A 22,874-nucleotide genomic window follows, 5' to 3' on the forward strand; every position below is an offset into this window, starting at 1 on the left:
AAAAATCCAAACTAATACAATTCTAAAAAAAGTGTAAAATGTAAAAAAAAACTTATACATGTATCTCTGTTCTTCTCTGCAGTAACAGTAATACCGCAGACAATAATGGTGCTAATAGTGCTATTAATATAACAGCAGCAGCAGCGATGGTTCGCGTTCTCAGGAAGTGGTTAGTGGTGCTGCTGATGGTAGCTGTAGTGGGTGTTAAAGTACCAGTGCCCATAGAAGCAGTGGAATAAGTACTAACAGTAGTACTAGTAGTATTAGCAGCAGTAGTGAAGCAGAGTTAAAAGATAAGAAGTGTAATATTAGCAGCAGCAGCAGCAGTAGAATAAAGAATTTTCAGAATAAGAGCAGTAGTGACTGTACGGTACTGTAACAGGTACACAGGTTGTGATGTGGTAATATCACTGATAGTAGTACTTTAGACTGCAGTGTGTGTGAGTGTGTTGTTACCTTGAGGAAAGGGATGAGGTAGGGCTGTGGAGACGACTTCAGCTCCGCCTGCAGCCGAGTGGTGAACTCCTCCGGCTCAATCTTAGCATCCTGAACAAACACACGGCGGGAGTTAGACTCAAGGAAAAAAAAAAACAACACAAGTCGGTCATTGGAAACCCCTGAATGAATCCACACATGAAATTAAAAAACTGCTTACGAGTAGGTCCTGCACCAGGGCCTTCACATTCTTGGAGGTATCTGGGGAGGGGGAGTTGTGGGACGCCAGCTTGATCAGCGTGGCCAGAAAGTTCTTGCATTTCTTCACGTTTTCTTGCATCTCCTGTCAGGAGTTTGAGAGACACGATAAAAGACAACAACGCTGATTAGTTTGTCAGGTAACACTCACATGAACTCAAACTTTCTTTCTTATTTTATATGTTTAAGTGTCTCTTGAATGTGTCGTAGATGAGTCTAACACAGTGAACCAGGATGAACTCAGAGCTGGTGTTGCTCTGGACCCTGACCTGGGACACCACGGTCACTCTGGCAGCAGGCGTGGCGGCCGGAGCCGGCGTCGTGCTGGTCATCGGGGGGGTGGACGGCACGCCGGCGGGCTTCGCCACAGGCGTCCCCCCCGGCGTTATCACCGTCGGAGCCTTCTGAGCGGGGGCCATCTTCACCGACACCGCTGTACCGCCAGGAGCCACCGTGATGGCCTTCTGAGAAACGACACAGTAAAAAGGAGAGAATGAATTTTATTATAATCATTATTTAATGATCTGCTCTCTTCCTCAGAAGGATTCACAGTATAATCAGCGTTTCTTTTGGTCCAATTTTACTGTATTCATTTGGAAGTTAATACTACTGAATTAGCAGCTTGTAAAAGAAGTCACATGGAGCCTAAACCTTCCAAAATCAGCCACAGATACGTTTAAGTGCATACAGTCAGACTGAAAACCGCCTGGAGAAATTTACTCGTACCGCTCGGCCAACAGGAAAGAGAGACAGGAAACAGCGTGTGTAGGGATGCAACCATAACCTGCGGGAGCTAGCATGACTAGCGTGCTAACAACAGTCCACAAAAGTTGTTAATTATGCAACGTTTAATCAAACACTGAACTGTCATAAACATCTGTCACTCTCCTTACACACTCACACAGCATCTCTTCTTCTCTGGTGTTACTTCAGATGCAGTTATAACAAGAATACTTCCTGTATGAGAGGTCAGTCCCTCCCCTCCTCATACAAGCTGGACACTGAAGAACCTCCAGATTTGAAAGATTAATCGGATTGAATCATAACGGGGAATTATGGGCTGTATTATATCGGTGTTTCCGGCGGCGCTGCTCCGCTGGCGACCAGGACTCTGGTGCTTAGGTTGATTGCAGCTGTGTGCAGAACTAACGTCAAAGTCCATTTTTCCCCCTTCAGGGACAATCAAGTATATCTAATATCGGACATTCTTTACATTTTTCTGACATTTTATAGACTAAACAATGAATCAAGAAAATAATCAGCACATTACTCATAATGGAAATAATTGTTAGAGCCAATCATAAGTCTATCATGTAATCTGTGGTGTGTTTACTGCACACAGGAGACTTTTGTTCCCTGACTTTAATCTTTAAAAAGGAACACCGTCAGACATGTGCACCGCCGACAAAATGTGACAACCTGAGGCAAAATTTAAGAGCAAATCCTCACAACGTGACTGTTGCCACGACTACAAACAAACCAATCAAGAGCACGACACGAAACGACACAGAACGAACCGGCCAAACGTGACCTTTCGTAAGCGAAGTTGTTCAATAAAGTTTAGGTGAAACAAAAAGCAGCTTGTGTGACGTTTCTCTGCTTTCGTTTCCTTTTTTCTATTTACCTCGCAGCGACTACGATTCACCGACATTTATCTCACGATCTGAAAGCCTCAGACTGACATCGTACAGTCTGACACACAGACCGCAACCAAGATTTTTTTATGCACAATATGACATGCAATAAACTCACAAACTCACACGATTGTTGTTGTCGCACAGCCTGAAGGCGCCTTACATAAGTAAGGTTTTGTTTTATATTTATTTGTGTTTAAGTGATAAGACAGTTCCTTTTATTATAATCATTTATTTGATTTCGTACCACATGCTGGCCCTTCTCATTGTTGCTCTTCTAAGATCTCCTTATCATTGTCCAGCATCCAAAAGTCAAGTCTTTCCAACTAAACAATAAGTAGTCGATCTTGCCAGAATACACTGGCATTAGGTTGCTTCCCTTTCCTCACACCTCAGGGTTGGAACAACTACTTCTGTGATGAAATCTGATCCAGTCTGAATAACAGATCCATGAGTCTGAAGGTTTATCAGACACCAGAACACAATGCACAGAGGTTTATAAAACTATCATGGCATCAAATATTCTATCTTTCGTCTCAACAATCGCAAGATAAACAGTAGAAATGCAACGTTACAACGTCATCTACCAGGAATGAGTTTGGTTCAGCTGGTGATGGGAAACACACCTGTACAGTGGTGGTGGAGGGAGAGGGAGACTGAACCAGTCTGGTCTGAGCGGGAGAAGCCAGGCGGACGGTCTGAGTCGTACCAGGAACCTGCGGACAACAGGGGGGGACAAACAGATGATGTTATGTAACAACAAAGCATCATGGGACATCTTAGTATGAGCAGTAACACCGTCAGCTCAAAGTTCATATAAAGACACAACGAACTAGAGCTGCAACCAACGATTATTTTCATTATCGATTAATCTGCTGACAAAAAAACTGTGAGAAATGTCCGTCACGTTGTTCTAGAGCACAGAGTGACGTCATCGAACATCTTGTTTTATTCGACTAACAGTCCAAAACTCACAACTGCAATGATTAGCTGATAAATCGATCGATAAAACATTAACCTACAACTATTTGGATAACTGATTAATTGTTTAGTCGTTTTTTTAAAGCAAAAATGCCAAATATTTGATGGCTTGATGTTCTTAAATTTGAGAATTTGATGCTTGTCCTTGTCTTATATGATAGTCGACTGAATATTAAAGGGCTGCAACTAATGATTATTTTCATTATGAATTAATTGATAGTTGTTTTGTCTATAATCTGTCAGAAAAAACGTTGATCGCAGTTCCCCAAAACCCCTAAAATGTCTTGTTTTGTCCACAACCCAAAGATATTCAGTTTATTGTCGTAGAAGACTACAGTATCCAGAAAATATTCACATTTGAGAAGCTGGAATCACAGAATTTGCACATTTTTTTCTTAAAAAAATGACCCAAAATGATTACAGATTAATGATCCAAATAGTTGGCGATTAGTTTAACAGTCTAGAATATTATTTTTATGTTGAAGGTCTCCTGCAAGATCGAAACAAAATATAAAAAAGTTACTACAGCAGGAAAGAGACAGTATAACTTTAAGACTTTTTAATACTGAAGGACGTTTTGAGGAGACTAAATGAAAGACTTCTCAGGACCTGCAGATACCCGACATCTGACATCTACAGTCCCTGAAGCGTTGTCGGTATTAAACCTACCGGGTTGGCGGTGGTGACCCGGATGGTGGCCCCCGCCGTCGGTGTCCCGGGTCTCTGGGTGATGTTGGTCACCGTTTGGCCCTGCTGCGTCTTGACCTGCGCCTGGGCCAGGACCTGCTGAGGGACCATCACCAGCTGGCCCGTCTCCGTCCGGACCAGAACCATACCTGAAGGAGACAGAAACATCATCGGTCTGAAACGCGTCGTCTCTTTACTGAAACGACGACGGGCGACCTGCCGAGTGGACAGTCATGATGAAGAGATCCTAATGAGCGTGTAAGTGCTTCTTTATTACAGTGTTAGACGGCAACAGTAAATATTCACGTGCTCGTCTGTTCATTATCACAACATCTTACTCGGACTAACACTCAGTCACACCAGCGCTGAAACAAAGAGCTCCTAAAAACTTGTCGTCTGTGAAAGTGGCTCATAAATTTACCAATAACTTGTTGCGGTAAAAACGACTTAATGTCCTGCTCTCATGTATTTAGCAACTGAAACTAATGATTATTTCATTATCAATTAATCTGCTGACTAATTGTTTGGTCTGTAAAATATCAAAACATGAAAAAAGTCCATCACAATTTCCTAATGTCCGATGTCACATCTTGAAATGTTTTGTTTTGTCCAACAAACAAACCAAAACCCCCCAAAGAATGTCAATTTACAGGACTGTGAAGGAAGACCCGAGAAAAGCAACAAATTCTTACATTTGAGAATCTGGAACCATGAAATATTTGACATTTTTGCTTAAGAACGACTTCAAACAATTACTTGATTATCAAAATATTTGTCGATTCATTTTCTGTTGATCAACTGAACGATTAATCTGCTAATCGTCGCAGCTCTTATGTATCAATATATATATTCAGGTTTAGAGCTGCAACGGTTAGTCGATTAGTCGTCAACTGTTAAATGAATCGACAACTATTTTGATAATCAGTTAATTGTTTGGAGCCATTCTCTGGTTCCAGCTTCTCAAATGTGAATATTTTCTGGTTTCTTTAGTCTCTACGACAGTAAACTGAGTATCTTTGAGTTGTGAACTGTTGATCAGGTCAAAACAAGACATGTCAGGACGCCATCTTGGGCTTTGAGACACAGTGATCAGCATGTTTCACCATTTTCTGACATTTTATAAACCAAACTAGTCAATTAATCGAGAAAATAATCAACAGATAAATCAATAATGAGAACTCTGTTCAGTTTCTATAAGAGATAATTTACCAGCGACGTTTGAAAAACCCAGACGGTCTTTTAACAAAACTTCCTGCTGTTCTGAAGGTGTTTACAGAATCCTCAAAGACTCTTCTGAACATCTGGATGAAAAAATATTCTGTTTGCTGAACAATTAAAAAAACATTTTGAACTAGTTCCCCAAGTTGTGCCTCTGCTTCTGAATCAAAACAAAGATGGCGGCCTGCCGGCTACCTGGATAAAGAACAGAGTCACAGCTTGGAAAACAGGTGAAAAATCAGTTATCGTACATCAGTTTCATCCAGATGTTTAGAGGAGTCTTTGAGGATCCTGGACTGTATCTTGTATGATAAAACATGAACTACAGAGATGTTAGCTCCCTGCGTGTTCGTCTCATAATGTTTTACATTACACCTCAGTCTCAGAGCAAAGCATCTGATCTTAAAAATGAGTATCTGTGATGTTTGAAAAACCCTGAAGATTGTTTAAAAACACTTCCTGTTGACTCTGGAAACTCTCCTCTAACTATCTGAATTAAAATATAGTGTCCACTCGTGTCTCAACTCCGTTTCCTGATCCAAACAAAGATGGCGGCTGGATATAACATGTCCATGCTCAGTTTATACAATGTGAAACAAAATCTAAAGTTTCACTTTCAGTTATATTGATGTTTCATTCCAATATTTTATATTTTCTAACAAAACACGCCTTAATATTTTGCTTTTGTTTTACAAAACGAGCAACAATGTGTCATCTCCAGCTGCCTAGATTAGGAAAACAAACAATCGCAACTTAGAAAATGTGTTAAAAGTCTGATCTTTGATGCAGAAGATAAAATATTTTTTTGTCCAGATGGTTTGAGGAGTTTTTGAGGATTCATTCAGAACAGCAGGAACTTTTGTTGAAGCACCTTCTAGGTATTTATTTGTAGGTAAGTCAGATGTTTAGCTCTGTGACTCAAATGTAATGTTAAAAGATGAGAGGAACAAACTGAGCGTGACCTCAGTGTGCATGCAGTGTCATGAGAGGTGACATCACCCCACCACAGGTGAGTCTTCGGGTGAGGTGAGAGTGCAGCATCCTTGTGTCAGCTCACCAGGAGGCATGGTGAACCCCGGGGGCAGTTGGATGGTGGTCTGCTGCTGAGGCCGGACTGCCAGTGGAGGCTGAGGAGCAGCCGCTCTGGTGGAGGTGGCCACCAGCCCTGCTCTCTGTTGCTGGATGGAGGTGGCCACCACCGGAGCACCGAGCGGCCTCACGACAGCTACTGCAGGCTGGCCCACTCCGTTGACCGCAGGCTTCACCCCAGCAGCAGCAAGGGTGACAGTAGCCTGGCCTGGACTGGTCCCGGTCTGAGTCTGGCTGATGGGGGACTGGGTTGCAGCAGACGGAGGGGTGCTGGCCAGGATGACAGAGTTTCCAGAGACAGGCTGACTGGGCACCAACATCTTGGTGTGCATCAGAGGGTTGCTGTGGTTCATGACCTGAGACGTGGAGGCTGATGGGGAAGGTGCACACTGGGTCACCAGCTGGCCACCCTTAGGGTCGACCCCGTTGTGGGCGACGCTGGGCGTCGGACTGGGGTGCCTCTGCACAGCTGCAGCGGGAGACGCCACTGAGGACTGAGGTACAGGAAAATTAGGTTGTGAAGCCATGGAGGCGATAATAGTGGAGCCACCGGTACTGACAGCACTTATTACAGTGTTGGCCCCGGCTGGAGGAGTGACAGCGGGCGAGTTCACCAACTTCACAGCTCCAGTGTTGCCGTTTAAACTTTGTAATCCGGGAGAAGCGGTGCTGACAGCCTCCGCCGCGGGGACGACGTTGGTACTCGGACCCGGGACCGCAGCCCGGTGGAAGCTAGCAGCGGCGGGCTGAGTGCTCAAAGTTACGGGTCCCGGTACCGGGGAGATAGTGGGAGGAGACGCTCCAACTGTTTGTAGACTCGCTCCGGTGGTTATTACGGCCCCGGCGGTGGCAGAGGAGGTAGAGGAGGTGAGGGCTCTACCGGAGAGCGGCTCATTAGCGCCGGGCTCCGGGTTTAACCCCGCTCTCGGATGCCCTTGTTGCGGCTCCAGAGACCCCACTTGATCGCGCACTTTCCCTGAGAATTGACTGACGGCGCCCGGAGCTCCCTCCCGTTTCACGTCGGAATATGAAGCAGCGGGAGCCTTTCGATCGCCGAGTTGTGATTCCAGAGAGCCAACTAAGTCGCTAACTGCCTTTTCATCCACCTCATTGAAGAGCATGTCCTCCAGTAGGTCGGAGGCTCCCGCCATCTTTGATGTTGGACCGTTGTGCAAATCGTATTTTAGAATGTACGCATGCGCGGAGGATCCGTGTTGTTTTCGAGCATAGAAATAGAAAACACAGATTTCATCCTTTTGTGAGGAGCTCAGATTATTTGGTTTTACCCACATACAAAACAACTGTGGAGTAAAATGTCAAGATTTATTGCCGATCATATCTACTCTCACTTTACATTACTTAAGAAAAAATGTAGTGCTTGGATTCACTGAATATAATAATAATAATAATAATAATAATAATAATAACAATTTTTGCACCATTTCCTGGTCCGTACGGAAGTCCTTTGTACAGTCAATATTTAATTTCAAGTTTTATATCCCATTTCAAAAATATTATTATCCCATTCTGTAAATAGACTTTAAATTTTATTTTTTTCATTTAATTTTAGTTCTACTTTGTTAATTTTATTATTTCATTATTATTATTATTACCTTACTCTAAAAAAGGTAAACGCCAAAACAAAACAACAAACAAAACAACACACAGATTCTGATTCTGATTTGTGTAGCACATTTCATACAAGGATTGCACCTCAAAGTGCTTTACATGGCAAATGACAGAGTCAGAGCACCAGGAACAAATGTAAAAACAAAGATCAACAAAAACAGATAAGAAGAAAAAAACAAAAACAAACAAATAAAACAAAGAGGAAAAAAGAAATAGAAGATACAACCAGGATATGTAAGTAAAACAATAAAAGGTCATTAAAAACAGAGGAGGGGTAAAAATGCCAGGTTGTACTATTGTGTTTTTAGCTGTTTTTTTTTTTAAAATAGCTACTCGGTTAGCCTCTCTGATATGTCTCAGCAGAAAATTCCATAATTTTGTAGTTAGTTAAAGAAAGCAGCATCCCCAATTTTCTTAAGGCCCAATTTCCAACCTGTCAAAGACCAGCAGCAGGTGGCATAAGGGAAAGGTGCTTAATATTTTGACCAAATTTTATATTCACAAGTAAAAATTCTTCAGCAAAAAGTCAAACTTTTCAGAGCTGACTGTCCATATCAAGCAATACATTTCTAGTATTTCTGATTGTATGAACAAAAAAGCTTTTAAAATGTATAACTCCTGTAAACTTTAAAAAGTTATTTATTTAACTATTTCTTTTTCTTTTATTACAACCTTTTGTTACCCAGCATGTTTATAGACACAAGTTGTTTACACAAGGTGCTGGAAACTGGTTGTATACTTGTTTCGATAAAGTTTTTTGGGTTTTTTTTAAATAAAAATAATAATAAATAGATTTTATATGGGTGATGTGGCACCACATACAGGTGTGTTTGTAAAACTCACTTTAAACTGAGTTCATAGTCAATCACAGTTTAAAAGTGACAAGTGAAATATTGATATTGATTGTTGTTTTTTTTCCCTCAATTTTATTGAAAACAGTCAAATTCAAAAGACAGTAAAAAACAGGACTATGTAAACAAATATGAAGAACAAAAAGAGGAGAGACAGTGCCAGCGAATTCAATTATGACATCATAATAATAATAATAAAAAATAATAATAAAAACATTTGGTAAAGGGATTGTGCAAGAAGCCTTTTACATGCAGTAAAAATAAAATAATACATAGGAAGATTAGTCAATTAATTGATTAGTCAATTGACAAAAAAAGATGAGCAATTTTTTAAAAAACAACCGCAATAAATTCCAAACATTTGATAGTTCCAGCTTTTTAAACTTTATAAACTTTATTAAATCGTGGCATTAAGGACTATAAAGGTCTCTTTTTTGTTCATGTTATCTACATGTGTAAAGTGAATTTACTGTATCTCCAATATTCTTATTTTACATACTGTCTGTGAAGAAAGTATTACTCTATATCAGTAAAAGCTAAATTTCAGTAAAGTGATGTGAATATTCAGCATAATTTCTAGCATTAATTTAAAACCATCCTATTTGTATTTGTATAGAAGTATGGAAGCCAAAAGATGCCATGGTTATCAATATATATGTTTTAGACCTGTCATCTTGATTATAATTTTGTTTTCCTACAGTCACTTTGTATTATTCAGGCCAACATACTTCATTCACTTTTGCTGTCATCTGTAACTTCAACTTGGATAATCATCTTTTGTATAAACTTTAATTAGTAAGGAAACCATGTTTAAAATGTAATGGTATTATAACATTTATAGCTGATAATTGTATGATTAAAGTGTTATCACACAATAACAGGCTTTAAAATCTAAAAACAGCACCATTTGTTATCTCAAGGTAATAAGTTAATGAAGTTTTAATGATAAGATAATGGTTCTTTGACACAATAAACCTAAAAAATTGTCTGCAGATACTAAATCTCATGCCTGCAGTTCCTATACTTTAATGTTTTTTTTGTTGTGTTCGGTTTTAGGCTGTTATATGTGTCATATTACACGTTCCATGAATATCTCGGTACAATTAATATTTCAGTTAGATCCAGACCCATACTGGATTTTTGAGGCTTGAAACAATAATATTTTTTTGAGTTCATAAAATCTGATAAAAACATAGTCTGCAAAAAAATATGGACGTAGCCACCATGATGTCACTCATTGGTTTCTGAAGAGTGGTTTTGAAGCTTAAAGTGCGCGGCTTTGGCCGTCGCCATCTTGGCAGTGCCTAACTCCCGGCTAATCCAAAATGGGCAAAGAGGTGGAGCTGAGGCAGGCTGAATGAAGCCTGGATCCTGAAACAAGCCACCTAGTGGCTAACAACCTGTCACTCAAAGCAGCCATGTTCTTATTATGTATAACCTTACAGCTTAATAAAATTTAAACAGGCTAGTTATAAAAAAATTCACCCCTCTACAGTTATGAAAAGAAAAAATTTGTTATAGAGACCAAAACCATTTTTTGTACCAGGCTGTAAACATGTTTATTTCTGCTGTAAAGTTGGGCATTTTAACATGGAGGTCTATGGGGATTGACTCGCATTTGGAGCCTCAAGTGGCCATTTGAGGAACTGCAGTTTTTGGCACTTCTTCTTTGGCTTCAGTTTTCAGCCCTGGAGGTTGCCGCTTGGATAAAAGATAAAAGTTGGATAAAAGATAAAAGTGGATAAAATGTTTTTTTTTAACATGAACAAGTAAGTATATGTCCTGTTTTGTCTGGTCAACAATCCAAAATCCTAAGATTTTCAGTTTACTATATACAAAGATTTGCCATTTTTGCCTAAAAAAAATGCTGAAAACGATTCTTCAGTTATCAAAATTGTTGCCGGTTACTTTTCTGTCTATCATCTAATCAATTAATCGACTAATTGTTGCAACTCTAATATAAATACTTATACTCTATATAAATATTTAAGAATACTAGGTATAGTATTAAAATCTACCTTTAAAAGTTAAGTACAGTTTTGAGGTACTTGTACTTTATTTGTATTTCCATTTGATGCTACTTTATATTCCCTCTCAACTAAATTTCAGAGGGAAATATTGTACTTTCTTATCCACTACATTTATTTAACAGCTTTAGTTACTTTTCAGATGAAGATTTGACACAATGGATAATATAACAAGCTTTTAAAATACAACACATCGTTAAAGATGAAACCAGTGGTTTCCAACCTTTTTGGAACTACTAACCTACTTTATATACAGTTAGCTAGATTAGTCCGGTGGAACGTCAAAATTGCACTAGAGTACAGTAGTTGAGGAAATGTCATAAATGTTCTTAGTTACTCTCCACCGCTGTGTGTAATGATGTTTGATAGCTCTTCTATCCTGCACGGATCTAGTTTCCACGGCGGAGCGTAAACGCGCGAGATTATGATTTCCCGTTAGCCCCCGCGTTCACCGAGAGCCGTTGGTGCGATGGAGGAGGGTGAGGTAGCCATGTTGTAGCGGCGAAGAAGAAGAAGAAGCGCACAAACCGCCCGGAGGATTTTTTTTCTTTGTTTTTGGTGTAGAAACTGTAACTGTTAAACCACACGGCTCAGAGGGGCCGTCCATCCTGTTCCCTGTTTGGTCTGCCGAGCTGTGGGAGACACCATGAGCGGCGGGACGCCCTACCTCGGGAGCAAAATCAGCCTCATCTCGAAGGCCGAGATCCGCTACGAAGGGATCCTGTACACCATCGATACCGAGAACTCCACTGTCGCACTCGCTAAAGGTAACACAGCTAGTCTAATGCTAAGCTAGTCTAGGCTAATGCTATTCCTAAGCGGCGAGTGGTAACCTATAGTTTGAAAACAACACGTTTGAAAATGGATTCTTTGTGTGAATAATCCGCTGCGTGTAGGTTTAGCTAATCCAAAAACGCAACATGAAAAATTAGTAACCTTTAGCGTCAGTTTGCTAGCGTGAGCTAACAGGCTAACGTCGCTACCATTATCAAGCAGAAAGCTAGGATGCTAATTGCAACGTAACTTTGGTCAGACGAAGAGTTTAATCGTATTCTTCGACACAACAAACCTGATTAATTATCTGTAGAAGCCAAATCACATGGCTACCCTTCTTACACTTTATTTTTTTCTTTTGTTTTTGTTTTGTTTTAGGCTATTTTATGTGAGATATTACACATGGCATGTATGTCAGAGTTAAGTTTCTATCTCCTGCTGCTGTTCTGTACACTTTTTAATCCCTAAAACACATATTTTCTATTTCAATTAAAGCCTGACCTATATTGGATTCTGAGGCTGACAACAATAATGTTTTGAGTTTATAAATTCTAGGATGCTAATTGCAATGTTACTTTGGTCAGACGAGGAGTTTAATCGCCTTCAGCGACGTAAGAACCCTAAATAATTATCTGCATAAACTAAATCACATGGCTGCCCTTCATATACTTATCTTTTGTTTTGTTTCAGGCTGTTTGACGTGAGATATGACACATGGAATGTCTGTCTCAGTACGATCTTCTGCACGCTTTTAAGTCCCTAAAAACCTTTTTTTTTTTTTTTTTTTAAACATTTCAATTGAAGTCTGACCCATATTTGATTTTTGAGGCTGACAGTGATAAATTTTTGAGTTTATAAAATGCGTTCATCTAGGAAGCTAACAGCCACGTTACTTTAGTCGGACGAGGAGTTTCATTGCAGACACGAAACAATTAGGCGACGTGTTAATAATCTGAAAGTCATGTATGAATTGTAAGTATTAACCTGAGTTTCCAACATGAGTCAGCTTCATTCAGGCATTGCCTGTAACAGCCCCGCTGTAATGCTAACGCTAGCTGAGATAATGTTTATGTAACGCTGACTGACCGACAGGTGTTACAGGTGTTGCTGCTGTCTGTGCAATCACTTCCATTCACTGACGAAGCGGCAGCCAGAACACCTGACGTCATAGAGTGCGCACTCATCTCACCTGTTCTACACGCATTATGACGCCAAGCTATTCACTGAAACATCTCATTAATGTTATCCATATTCTAGAAGCAATGTAGACTAATGAACTGGTGCAAACACGTTTGACAGTGAAGTACAGCAGTGGTGGAAGAAGTATTCAGAGCCTTTACTTGAGCAAAAGTACCGATGTAGCGATGTAAAAATATTATATTACAAGTAAAAGTCCTGCATTAAAGATCCTACTTAAGTAAAAGTATTATCAGCTTGATGTAGTTAAAGTATTGCAGTAAAAGTAGTGGTTTGGTCCCTCTGACTGATATATTATTATATATGACATCATTAGATTATTAATAGTGAAGCATCAGTGTTAGAGCAGCATGTTACTGTTGTAGCTGCTGGAGGTGGAGCTAGTTTACACTACTTTATATACAGTTAGCTAGTTTAGTCCAATGGTTCCCAACCACTGGATTGAACTAGCGTGGGCCCCCTCCAAAGGGTCAGCAGATAAATCTGAGGGGTCGTGAGAAATTTAATGGGAGAGGAAAGAAGAAAAAAGTTCTGATACACAAATCTGTTTTCAGTTTGTTGACTTTTCCTCTAATCTTTGATTTTTGCTGAAATATTTGGATCATTTGAACATTTATTGAAATGAAAGCATGTGAGAAGTTTAGAGGGAATAATCACTATTTGGTGGAGCTGTTCACAACTCATAGACATGTGAAATGTGACCCGACTACACACTGCTTTTTGTAAGACGTCAAAAGCCAAAAAGGTTGGAAACCACTGGTTTCATCTTTAACAATGTGTTGTATTTTAAAAGCTTGTTATATTATCCATTGTGTCAAATCTTCATCTGAAAAGTAACTAAAGTTGTCAAATAAATGTAGTGGAGTAGAAAACACCATATGGATTCAACTCAATATTTTCAATTAGGGCTGTGCAATATATCTAATATATCAATATTGTGATATGAGACTAGATATTGTCTTAGATGTTGGATATTGTAATATTGTGATATGGCATAAGTCTTGTCTTTTCCTGGTTTCAAAGGCTGCATTACAGTGAAGTGATGTCATTCTCTGAACTTACCAGACTGTTCTAGCTCTTCTATTATTTGCCTTTAGTCATTATATCCATGTTACTGATGACTATTTATCAAAAAATCTCATTGTATAAACATTTTGTAAAAGCACCAATAGTCATCCCTACAATACTGTTGCAATATCGATATTGAGGTATTAAGTATTTGATATTTGATTTTGTCGACATCACCCAACCTCATTTACAGTAGAACTGAAACAATTAGTCGATAAATCGTTTAGTTTATCGACAGCAAATTAATCTGAAACTGTTAATCTAATAAATTATTGTTAAAGTAATTTTGAAACAAAATAGCCAAACATTTTCCAGTGTCTCAATAGTGATGATTTGCTGCATTTATTTGTCTCAAGATGATAAACTTGAATGTTTTTTGGTTTTAACATTTCATTTCATAATTCTTCTAATCTACCGTCCAAGGTAACGTCTACTGATCTCATGTTTTGTCCAACCAGCAGCAAATATATTTAGTTTACTATCACTGAAGACTGAGAAAACCAGAAAACATTCACAGTGGAAGATGTAAAAAATTAACCGACCATCTTTGCTGATATGTTTTATGTGGCTGGCCGTGTGGCTGTTAATCGTGCAGCTCTTCTAGACTTTCCAAATGTTATCAGACCAAATGGATCAAATTCTGATAGTTAAACGAGTCATTTTGTGGGGCTTGTGTGACGCTCAAAACAATCTATGTGTTTTCCAGCCACAACAGTAGGTCACAGCCAGTGGTGTACTGGACAGCAGGCATATTGGGACAAATCCTAGTGGGCTGTCTAAACATACCCGCTTTACCGGCCCTCTCAGTGTGCCTGTCATTCGGGGTGCACATGAGTGTGCTGCTCGCAATCACATCCAAGCGCCCCCTTTACTCTCACTGCCAGAAGGGGGAGACAAAAGTCTCACACTCCAGCTTTAAGTGATATAGTTACTGTACTAATTTCACGTTCCATCCCTGAGTTAGTTGACGTTTGACCTGTGATGCTAACTTCAATCTGTATCCTCCTTGTCAGTACGTTCCTTTGGTACGGAGGACCGCCCCACCGACAGGCCCATCCCGCCTCGAGATGACACCTTCGAGTACATCATCTTCAGAGGCAGCGACATCAAGGACCTGACTGTGTGTGAGCCACCCAAACCGACATGCTCTCTCCCTCAGGACCCCGCCATTGTCCAGGTGAGGTTTCACCTCGACCTCGGTTTTTAGTATTTAAATGTGAAGCTGTAACATTAACCACCTTTTGATCTCCTCCTCAGTCGTCCATGAGCTCTAGCTCCTCGTCTTCTGCTGCCGCGGCCCCGACCCCGTTCCAGTCCGCCGGCTCCTATGGCCTCTTCAACCGTGCTCCAGTTCCTGCCTACAACCAGTTCAGCACCAGCCCCCTGGTGTCCCCCCAGTTTGGACCAGTTGGCGTCGGTAAGCACAGACATGTTCGATCATGATGGTGGAGAATATTTTTTTGGTGATACAACGCTGTTCTTTAGCCTGTCGTGTGTCTAACTATAAAAGACAAACTACGGGGAGAAGTTGTGCATGACATCCAAGGGTTCGGGGTCTCTCCGTGACTCTCGCACCACGAAGATCATGCCACAAAAACTGAGGAGATTTTGATTCATGGCATCGAAGTGACTTAATCACTCCTGGCCTTCACTTCCTCCCTCTACATGTGTCGTTGTTACTCGGGTTGTGCTGATTACTGAATGTTTATTTTACATTTTGCGTCAGATACATAATACTGAGTATAACCTTCACTGAAGAGCAGGTGGATTTAATAGTTTAAGCAACAGCCGCTTCACATTTATCGCATATCGTATTAAAGTTTTCCAAGGTCTTTCTGGAGCTTTCTAACCACCAACCACTATTGATTAAATTATTTTTTAGCAGTGAGCAGCTCCTTTTATTGTGTTCGTGCATTGCATTGTGGGGAAATCAATCAACTGCACACTCTAAATGGACTGTATTTACTCTGCATTCTGTCTGCTGTTTAGTAAACTTTATTTAGTCACTTTTACACATAAAACACATTCTTAAAACCTGCTTATGTTGGGTGTTTGTGGTGTCTGTCTGGTGATGTCATGATATCAGCACAGCCCTGGCTATCAAACACGCTACATCACATGACAGTAGAGTGCATCGGGAGGTACACAGTGATGCATAGCAGCACACAGCATTTAAAGGTACTCTTTATTCCTGCTGTTCCTCCCCATACAGGACGATCAGTGCCGTCCTTTGTGAGCGACACAAGCACAGCCGCAGCCCAGTCTCAGAGAAGCGCTGTCGGCTCTGCTTGCCACTCTGACTTGAGCTCTCTGGGTACTCTTGTAACCGAAGGTAAAAACCTGAAGGAAGCAGGTTGAAAAGGCAGTGGCAGATCTGTGTGTCTACTCACCACACCGAGTGGTTCTAAATGACTAAATTACACTCACACACAGTTGAAAACTCTGCACTAATAAAAAGTTGCTCTTTTACAAAACTATTTGACTTATAAGCCAGATCAATCTAGATGTTGCTCACTGACATTTGCAGTGTTTAGACGTTTACATGTTTGGTCTTTCTTTGCTCATATGTTTAAATCTTTCTGTCTAATTGTGATTCTAAGTTGTTGACAACACAGATGTAAGAATGCCTCCAGTACCAAATCTTGCACGGTTGTCAATTTGACAGAAGAATTGTTTCCTCATGCCTAAACGTAACCGCACGCTCCACATCATAACCTGCATGTCCTGTTGAATCAGTCTTGTGCTGGTCGGCTTAAAGCCTTCGTAAGATTTGAAACTACTTTCAGAAAACACATCTTTGTTTGTGTTTGTTTCAGCTGCCGTCCAGACTAAAATAACATTTTCTTCCCCCAAAAACTGATCATTTCCAAAACATTCTGGAGAGTTTATAAATGTTTACGAGGAAAACAGATTTTACAAAATGATGACATGAGCTGCACAGTGAGAGTCTGTGTCCTGTTCTGTTCTTCTCTGACTTCACTGTGGTCAGTCTGGAGCTGCAACAGTTAATTGATTTGTACTTTTATTCAAATGTTTTTATTGGATTTTCAAACATTTGCATATTATTTCAAGGCCTCAAGTTCCCGTATCACGCTCACCCCGTACCCTGGAGGGCTGCCAGTCATTTTTAAGAAGAAATATTAATTAAATGTGAATTATAATATAATATAAAGTAACATTTTCGTGTTTCTTTAGTCTTCTATGACAGTAAACTGAGTATCTTTGGGTTGTGGACTGTTGGTCAGAACAAAACAAGACATTTGAGGACGTCATCTTGGGCTTTGGGAAACACTGATGAATATTTTTCACCATTTTCTGACATTTTATAAATCAAATGACTGATCAATTGATAATCAAAAAAATGGTTAGTGCAGCCCTACATGTGGGATGACATTTTGTTGTTTGACAATAGAAAAGAAGGTGAAGAAGAAGAGATTTTCTTCAGATGTTTCACTGTAAGCAAACGTCTCCATGGTGTTGAGAAGACGTGTTGAGGTTCAGCTGCTGCTTGTTTTAGTTTGTGTTGAGGAAGTGAGCCCAGCTGGTTCCCTTTAAACAACATGACTGACTGTCTGGGTGCGGTTGGTGGTTCAATCAACACTAAGAAATGATGAGGTTGATGTATTTGAGTCATAGTGAGCGGCGTGATCCACTAACCCCGATCTCCGTCCTGTTTCTCCTCCAGGCCGCAGCAGCCCCAGCCTGGACCCTCTGCGGAAGAGCCCCTCCCTGGAGCAGGTGATCCAATCTGCCCCGTCGGCCCCCACCGCCGCCACCACGGCCCCGGCCCCCGGCTTGGGACGCAGGAGCCCCGCCCACGCTCGCACGGCCCCCTCCGCCGCCGGCCCGAGCAGCCAGAAGGCCCAGCAGCAGGATGGCGTGGACACAAGGAGGGGTGAGACTGTCAGGGGAGGCCGCGGCAGCAGCCAGGGCTGGCCTGCACCCCGAACCATCTCAGCCTCTCACATCAGTGCTGTAGATAGGGCTTCCACTGCAGGGCTTACCCACTCTATCTTTAGCCACTCAGGTGAGACCTCAGGCCAGAGAACAGCACACTGCTATGTTCTGTGCTGCTGTCTTTCAGTGAAGAGTCTTTTCCCTCTTTGTGTGATTTGTTAACGTTTTGTTCCAGAGGTCCCACATTTGAAAGCGTTGTGCCTTTGTCTGAAGGTAGGACACTAGTGCCACCAGGGCTGCTCTCTCTCATGACTGTTGCCTTTGTTATGGAAGACTAAAAGACTCTGCTATTCCAGGCACAGACGTCCAGAAAGTCCCCAAACCAGAGAGCGAGCAGGCGCGAGGTGAAGGCAGGGATACCAGTAAACGTTCCACAGGTTAAACCTCCCCCCCCCCCCTCTCTGCTCCGAAACCATCCTCAACAGCCTAGCTCCATGCTCATTAAGACTCTGCATGCCTTTCCTGTCGGACAGTGGAGCCCATACACTCATACCTCTACAACCTCTCGACCCCCTCCGATCATCCCTCTTTGACATGTTTTTCTTTGCTAGTGAACATGTGTGCAGATTGACATGCTGTTCATGTCAATGGACTCGAGACGATGAGACTTGTCTCCTCGGTGATAATGCTCTCTGTGCTGTGGTGGTGCTATTTGATTAGTAACTGAATGATTTTTTTACTGCATTTTTTCTCCATGTTGGATGTGAATTTTATTTCTGTGACACCGGTATACAGCTAACATCTGAAGCCAAGCTGCTGTTTTTATGGCTCTTGGCTCTTGGCTAACTCATTTTGAAAGTGGATGTGTGCATTGATGTGTTGCCATGTGATTTGTTTACTGGTGTTTCTGTTCTGTACTACCCCCTTCAAACTTTTTTTTTTTTTTTTTTTAAATTAAAATAGCAACTAATGTTTTTACTCTTGTTGTTCAGCAGCTGCCGGCGCACCGGCTAACCGACGCGGGCGAGGCGGCGGACACCGCGGCCGAGGACGCTTCAACGTACGCCGAGACGGACCCATGAAGTTTGAGAAAGACTTTGACTTCGAGAGCGCCAACGCTCAGTTCAACAAGGAGGAGATCGACAGAGAGTTTCAGAGCAAGCTGAAGTTGAAAGGTAGCAGAAAGCATTCAGCCGTGAACGCTGTGAAGATACTCTGTTACTAGTCAGGAATGAAATAATGTTTCATTTTAAGTTTTTGCATTTAAGCTTTTTTCAATTTTACATTTCAGGATTTTAAATTACATTTAAGTCCTAGTAACAGTCCTTATGTACAATAAGTATCATCAGCAAAATGTACTATCTAAAGTAAAGTACTCATAATACATAAAAACTAACTATTATATAATTATTATTATAGATGCATTCATGTGTAAACAGCATTTTACTGTTTGTTTGGGGTAGAGATGGTTTTATATATTTTCTATAATGTTGGGTGTTTAAACATATATAACAGTGCTTCATCACATAGAAGCCCTTAATGTTTTATATGTAAACTCTAAACTAAAGTTGTCCAGTAAATGTTGTGTAGTAAAAAGTACAATGTTTCCGTTTTAAAAAGAAAATTTGCCAAAAGTCTCCGTTTCAAGCTTCTCAAACATGAATATTTGCTGGTTTCCTTCCTTCTTGTACTGAATATCTTTGGGTTTTGACTGCTGGTCGGACAAAACAAGAAGTTTAAAGACGTCACCTTTGACTCTGAGAAGCTGTGATGCTTATTTCACAGTTTTCTGACTTTGTATTAAAAGAATAATTGACAAATTAATCAATAACTTGTATTTTACCCACTCAAGTAAAATACAAGTAGCTCAAAACTTTAGTAAATATACTTAAGTTAGGTTAAGTGTAAAGTGCGACCGTCCGTTCTCGTTACTCAGACGAGAAGACCGAGAAGCCGGAGAAAGCGGTGAACGGAGAGGACAAAGGCGACTCCGGCGTCGAGACTCAGAACAGCGAGAACAACGCTGAGGAAGAGTGCGACCCGCTCGGCCCGAACTGCTACTACGACAAATCCAAGTCCTTCTTCGACAACATCTCCTGTGACGACACTAGGTACGAGCCGCGGTCAGACACTAGTTGGTAGAAGGACAGTGTGACACATGACGGTAGCATCACTATCACTGTGTACATACTTCCTTCACCTCCCAGGACTCGCACTGTAAGGATGAATGAAAGATGTTTCTTTTATGATGACATGACTGTTTTTTGTTTGTTTGTTTTTCACCAGGAAAGCAAATGACAAGTCTGGAAGCTCAGGGTTCCCACGGTAAGTGTTTATCTTGTCATGTGAAAGCCAGTTTAAACTTCTCCATCACTGATAATATTGACTAATTGTCTAAATCCTGCAATCCTGAGTTGTTGCATTTATCAATCAAATAAAAGTTATTGTCCCCAAGCAGGATATTAGATTTGTAGCCAGGTGACATCAATCATACAGTGTGTTTACATGCACTCCTCAGTCTGTTTCCTGAAACCTGGTTTCTGTAATCGGGGTAGAGGATTAGAGAAACCTGGAGAACACTGATTACTGATTATTATGATTTCCCTGCAGAATGTGAGTATTGGTAAAGCTGCCGTTTCCCTCCATCACTTCATCTGTGACGTGTTTTTCCCTCCTGCTGCAGGGAGCGGAGGCAGACCTGGGCGGAGGAGAGGCGGATGAATGCCGAGACATTCGGCATCCCTCTGCGTCAGAGCAGAGGCCGCGGAGGTTACCGCGGGCGCGGCGGTATGGGCTTCCGCGGAGGACGGGGTCGTTCGGCTAGCCGAGGTTCCTTCGGCCCGCCACAAGGAGGCGGCGGCTTCAGGGGAGGATACAGAGGAAACCAGGCCGGCCGCGAGTTCGCCGACTTATCAGCATACAGGGTAAAGTTCAGTTAAATGCAGATTCTTTCATTACAGGCCACCGTATTTCCTTTAATAGTGGTCAAGACCTTTATTTACCTCAACTGTTAACTAAAGTTCTTAACTGTGAGGATTTACTGCTTTATTTTGTTGTATGTGACAGTAAAGTTAACTTTTATGGACTGTTGGTCAGATAAACAAGACATTTAGAGATGTAACTTGTGGCATTAGGAAATTATGGTGGACATTTTTCACTATTTTGTCACTTATTACATTTATTTTATAGAATAATCAAGAAAATAATTGATAAATTAATTGAGAATAAAAATAGTTTTTGACACAGGAAAGAGAGAATATGACCAGTAGGGCTGCCACTAATGATTATTTTCATTATTGATTAATCTGCAGACTACTCTCTCTATTAATTGTTTAGTCTATAAATGTCAGAAAATTGTGAAAAATGCACAGAGAAAGAGCCCACAGCCCAAGGTGACATCTTTTTCAAATGTCTTGTTCAGTCCAAAACTCAAAGATAATCAGTTTATAATTATATATAAAACAGAAAAGTATAAAATCTCCACATATGAGAATCTGGAGTCAGAGAATGTTAAAAAAAAAAAAAATTATTTGATCATCAAATAGTTGCAACTCAGACTGAGCAAATAAAACTTAAACGTCTTTCCTCATGCACACATATTTAACCTGCTAAATCTGAACGTTTCAATTCTAAATGTTTGTTTGTTTGTTTGTTTGTTTTTTTCCTTCCCTTTTTTTCCAGAAGGACAACAAAGTGGCAGCGTAGTCTCAACGGGAGGAAGGCTCTACAGAAAGGTGCAACGCTTAAAAAAAAAAAAAAAGGAAAATCGTTTTTTGGTTGCTACTCTTCTTGACTAAAAGAATGAAGATTGTGTACTAGTTGTATATTTGTCACCAGCACTGGGGTAGACTGCTTGAATGCAACTTAACTTTCCACCTTTCAACGGTGGAAACAACAACAACAACAACGCAGTTTGTCAGAGAAAAAAAAAAAAAAGTCGATCTTTACAAAATAATTTCTGAAATAATTATGTATAAAATGTCATATTTCAGAGGGATGTTAGTATTTTTTTTTGTTTTTCAATGAATTATCTTCCCGCCCCCTTTCCTAAACCTGTATTTGATAATATTTTGTTAGCTGTCGAGGGTCGTCCACATAAGTTCTTGACTGTGATGCTCACTGACATAGCTTTATTTGGGAGGGGTGGGGGGGGGGAGTGGGGTGGGAGGGTGTGGGTGTGGTGGGTGGGGGTTGTTATGTCCTGTAATGTAACTTCAGCACCAAAATAGCCCACAGGGTCTCAGTCACACCTTTCTAACATGTATTTTTCTACTATCACACACTTCATCCCGTCATGTAGTCAGCCCGCTCACACTCGCATCTCTCCCGCCTTCTTCAGTGGCAGTGCTCGTGATTTTTTTTTTTTTTTTCTCTAGATCATTTCACTTTAAAATATTTCAGTCGCTCTTCTGCAGCTTTTTTTTTTTTTTTTTGTCGTCATTTTCATTTGATTTTAAAGTGTTTACATTACAGTGTAGGTTTAATATCATTTGAAGATGTTTCTTCACTCGGTGTCACTTTCTAACAGTATAGTAGGGAGGTTGTAGCCGTCAGCGTCAGTGTGTACTCTTCTTCTGGTTTTTTGTGGTAGTTTTTTTTTTTTTTTAACCCCCAGTCCCCACAAGCTAACTCGGGCTGGGTCGCAGATGGATCATAAGTCAAATCTCAGTTTTTCTTTTGATCTTTTTTTTTTCCCTCCTCCTCCTCCTCCTGTGATTTCATTCACTGACCACTGGTACTTGTGTGACGAGTTTTGAGGTGCTTTCAAGAGTTAGACCTGCAGTGTAACCTACACAGACGAGGACTGAAAAATCCATCTTTGCTAGTTTACGGCAGCGTCCCCGGCAGACAGGCCACATGAAGGTGAACGCACTTTTTCTAAGAAGTTGTTTGATTATATTATTACTCATTCATTCATACAATATGTACATTTTGTTTCTTGGGCTGCTTCCTCAGACACACTAACTTATACTGCTCTAAATTTTTAGCGTCTTTGGACTTCAAATCTCGATCATCACAGGAATACACACACACACACACACACAAAGCCATAAGCTCACTAGGTCTAATTTTATCCACCTGTTATAGAAAAAAAACTCCACATTCACCTCTTTAAAAAAAAACCTGAT

General features: G+C 40.7%; 2 protein-coding genes across 9 annotated transcripts in view; one reads left to right on the forward strand and one right to left on the reverse strand.

The window, feature by feature from the left end:
- LOC137183593 (transcription initiation factor TFIID subunit 4-like) overlaps positions 1-7,681 on the reverse strand; it is a 33,011-nt gene extending 25,330 nt beyond the window's left edge. The window contains exons 1-6 of one of the 2 annotated variants that reach the window (XM_067590756.1): positions 6,271-7,681; positions 3,978-4,144; positions 2,954-3,043; positions 963-1,154; positions 656-778; positions 457-546 (exon numbers count right to left, since the gene is read on the reverse strand). In XM_067590756.1, coding sequence (XP_067446857.1) covers positions 457-546; positions 656-778; positions 963-1,154; positions 2,954-3,043; positions 3,978-4,144; positions 6,271-7,594 — 1,986 coding nt within the window. In that variant the 5' untranslated portion in view covers positions 7,595-7,681. Of the gene's footprint in view, positions 1-456; positions 547-655; positions 779-962; positions 1,158-2,953; positions 3,044-3,977; positions 4,145-6,270 lie in introns of both variants that reach the window. The other variant, XM_067590755.1, reaches the window with a different exon arrangement.
- Positions 7,682-11,242: 3,561 nt separating this feature from the next.
- On the forward strand, positions 11,243-21,511 carry lsm14aa (LSM14A mRNA processing body assembly factor a). 7 transcript variants are annotated; one of them, XM_067590758.1, is made up of 11 exons: positions 11,243-11,576; positions 14,862-15,025; positions 15,106-15,265; positions 16,061-16,180; positions 17,534-17,875; positions 18,102-18,182; positions 18,738-18,920; positions 19,682-19,856; positions 20,032-20,070; positions 20,429-20,669; positions 21,430-21,511. In XM_067590758.1, the coding sequence occupies exons 1-11, from the start codon at positions 11,456-11,458 to the stop codon at positions 21,448-21,450; spliced, it is 1,647 nt and encodes a 548-aa protein (XP_067446859.1). In that variant the 5' UTR covers positions 11,243-11,455; the 3' UTR covers positions 21,451-21,511. The 7 variants fall into 7 exon arrangements, with proteins under 7 accessions (XP_067446859.1, XP_067446858.1, XP_067446861.1 ...); XM_067590757.1 differs by having other exon boundaries at positions 11,245-11,576; positions 21,427-21,511; XM_067590760.1 differs by lacking the exon at positions 18,102-18,182 and having other exon boundaries at positions 11,247-11,576; positions 18,741-18,920; positions 21,427-21,511.
- Positions 21,512-22,874: the final 1,363 nt, after the last annotated feature.

The sequence above is a fragment of the Thunnus thynnus genome, chromosome 5, assembly GCF_963924715.1.
Source record: "Thunnus thynnus chromosome 5, fThuThy2.1, whole genome shotgun sequence".
NCBI lineage: Eukaryota > Metazoa > Chordata > Actinopteri > Scombriformes > Scombridae > Thunnus > Thunnus thynnus.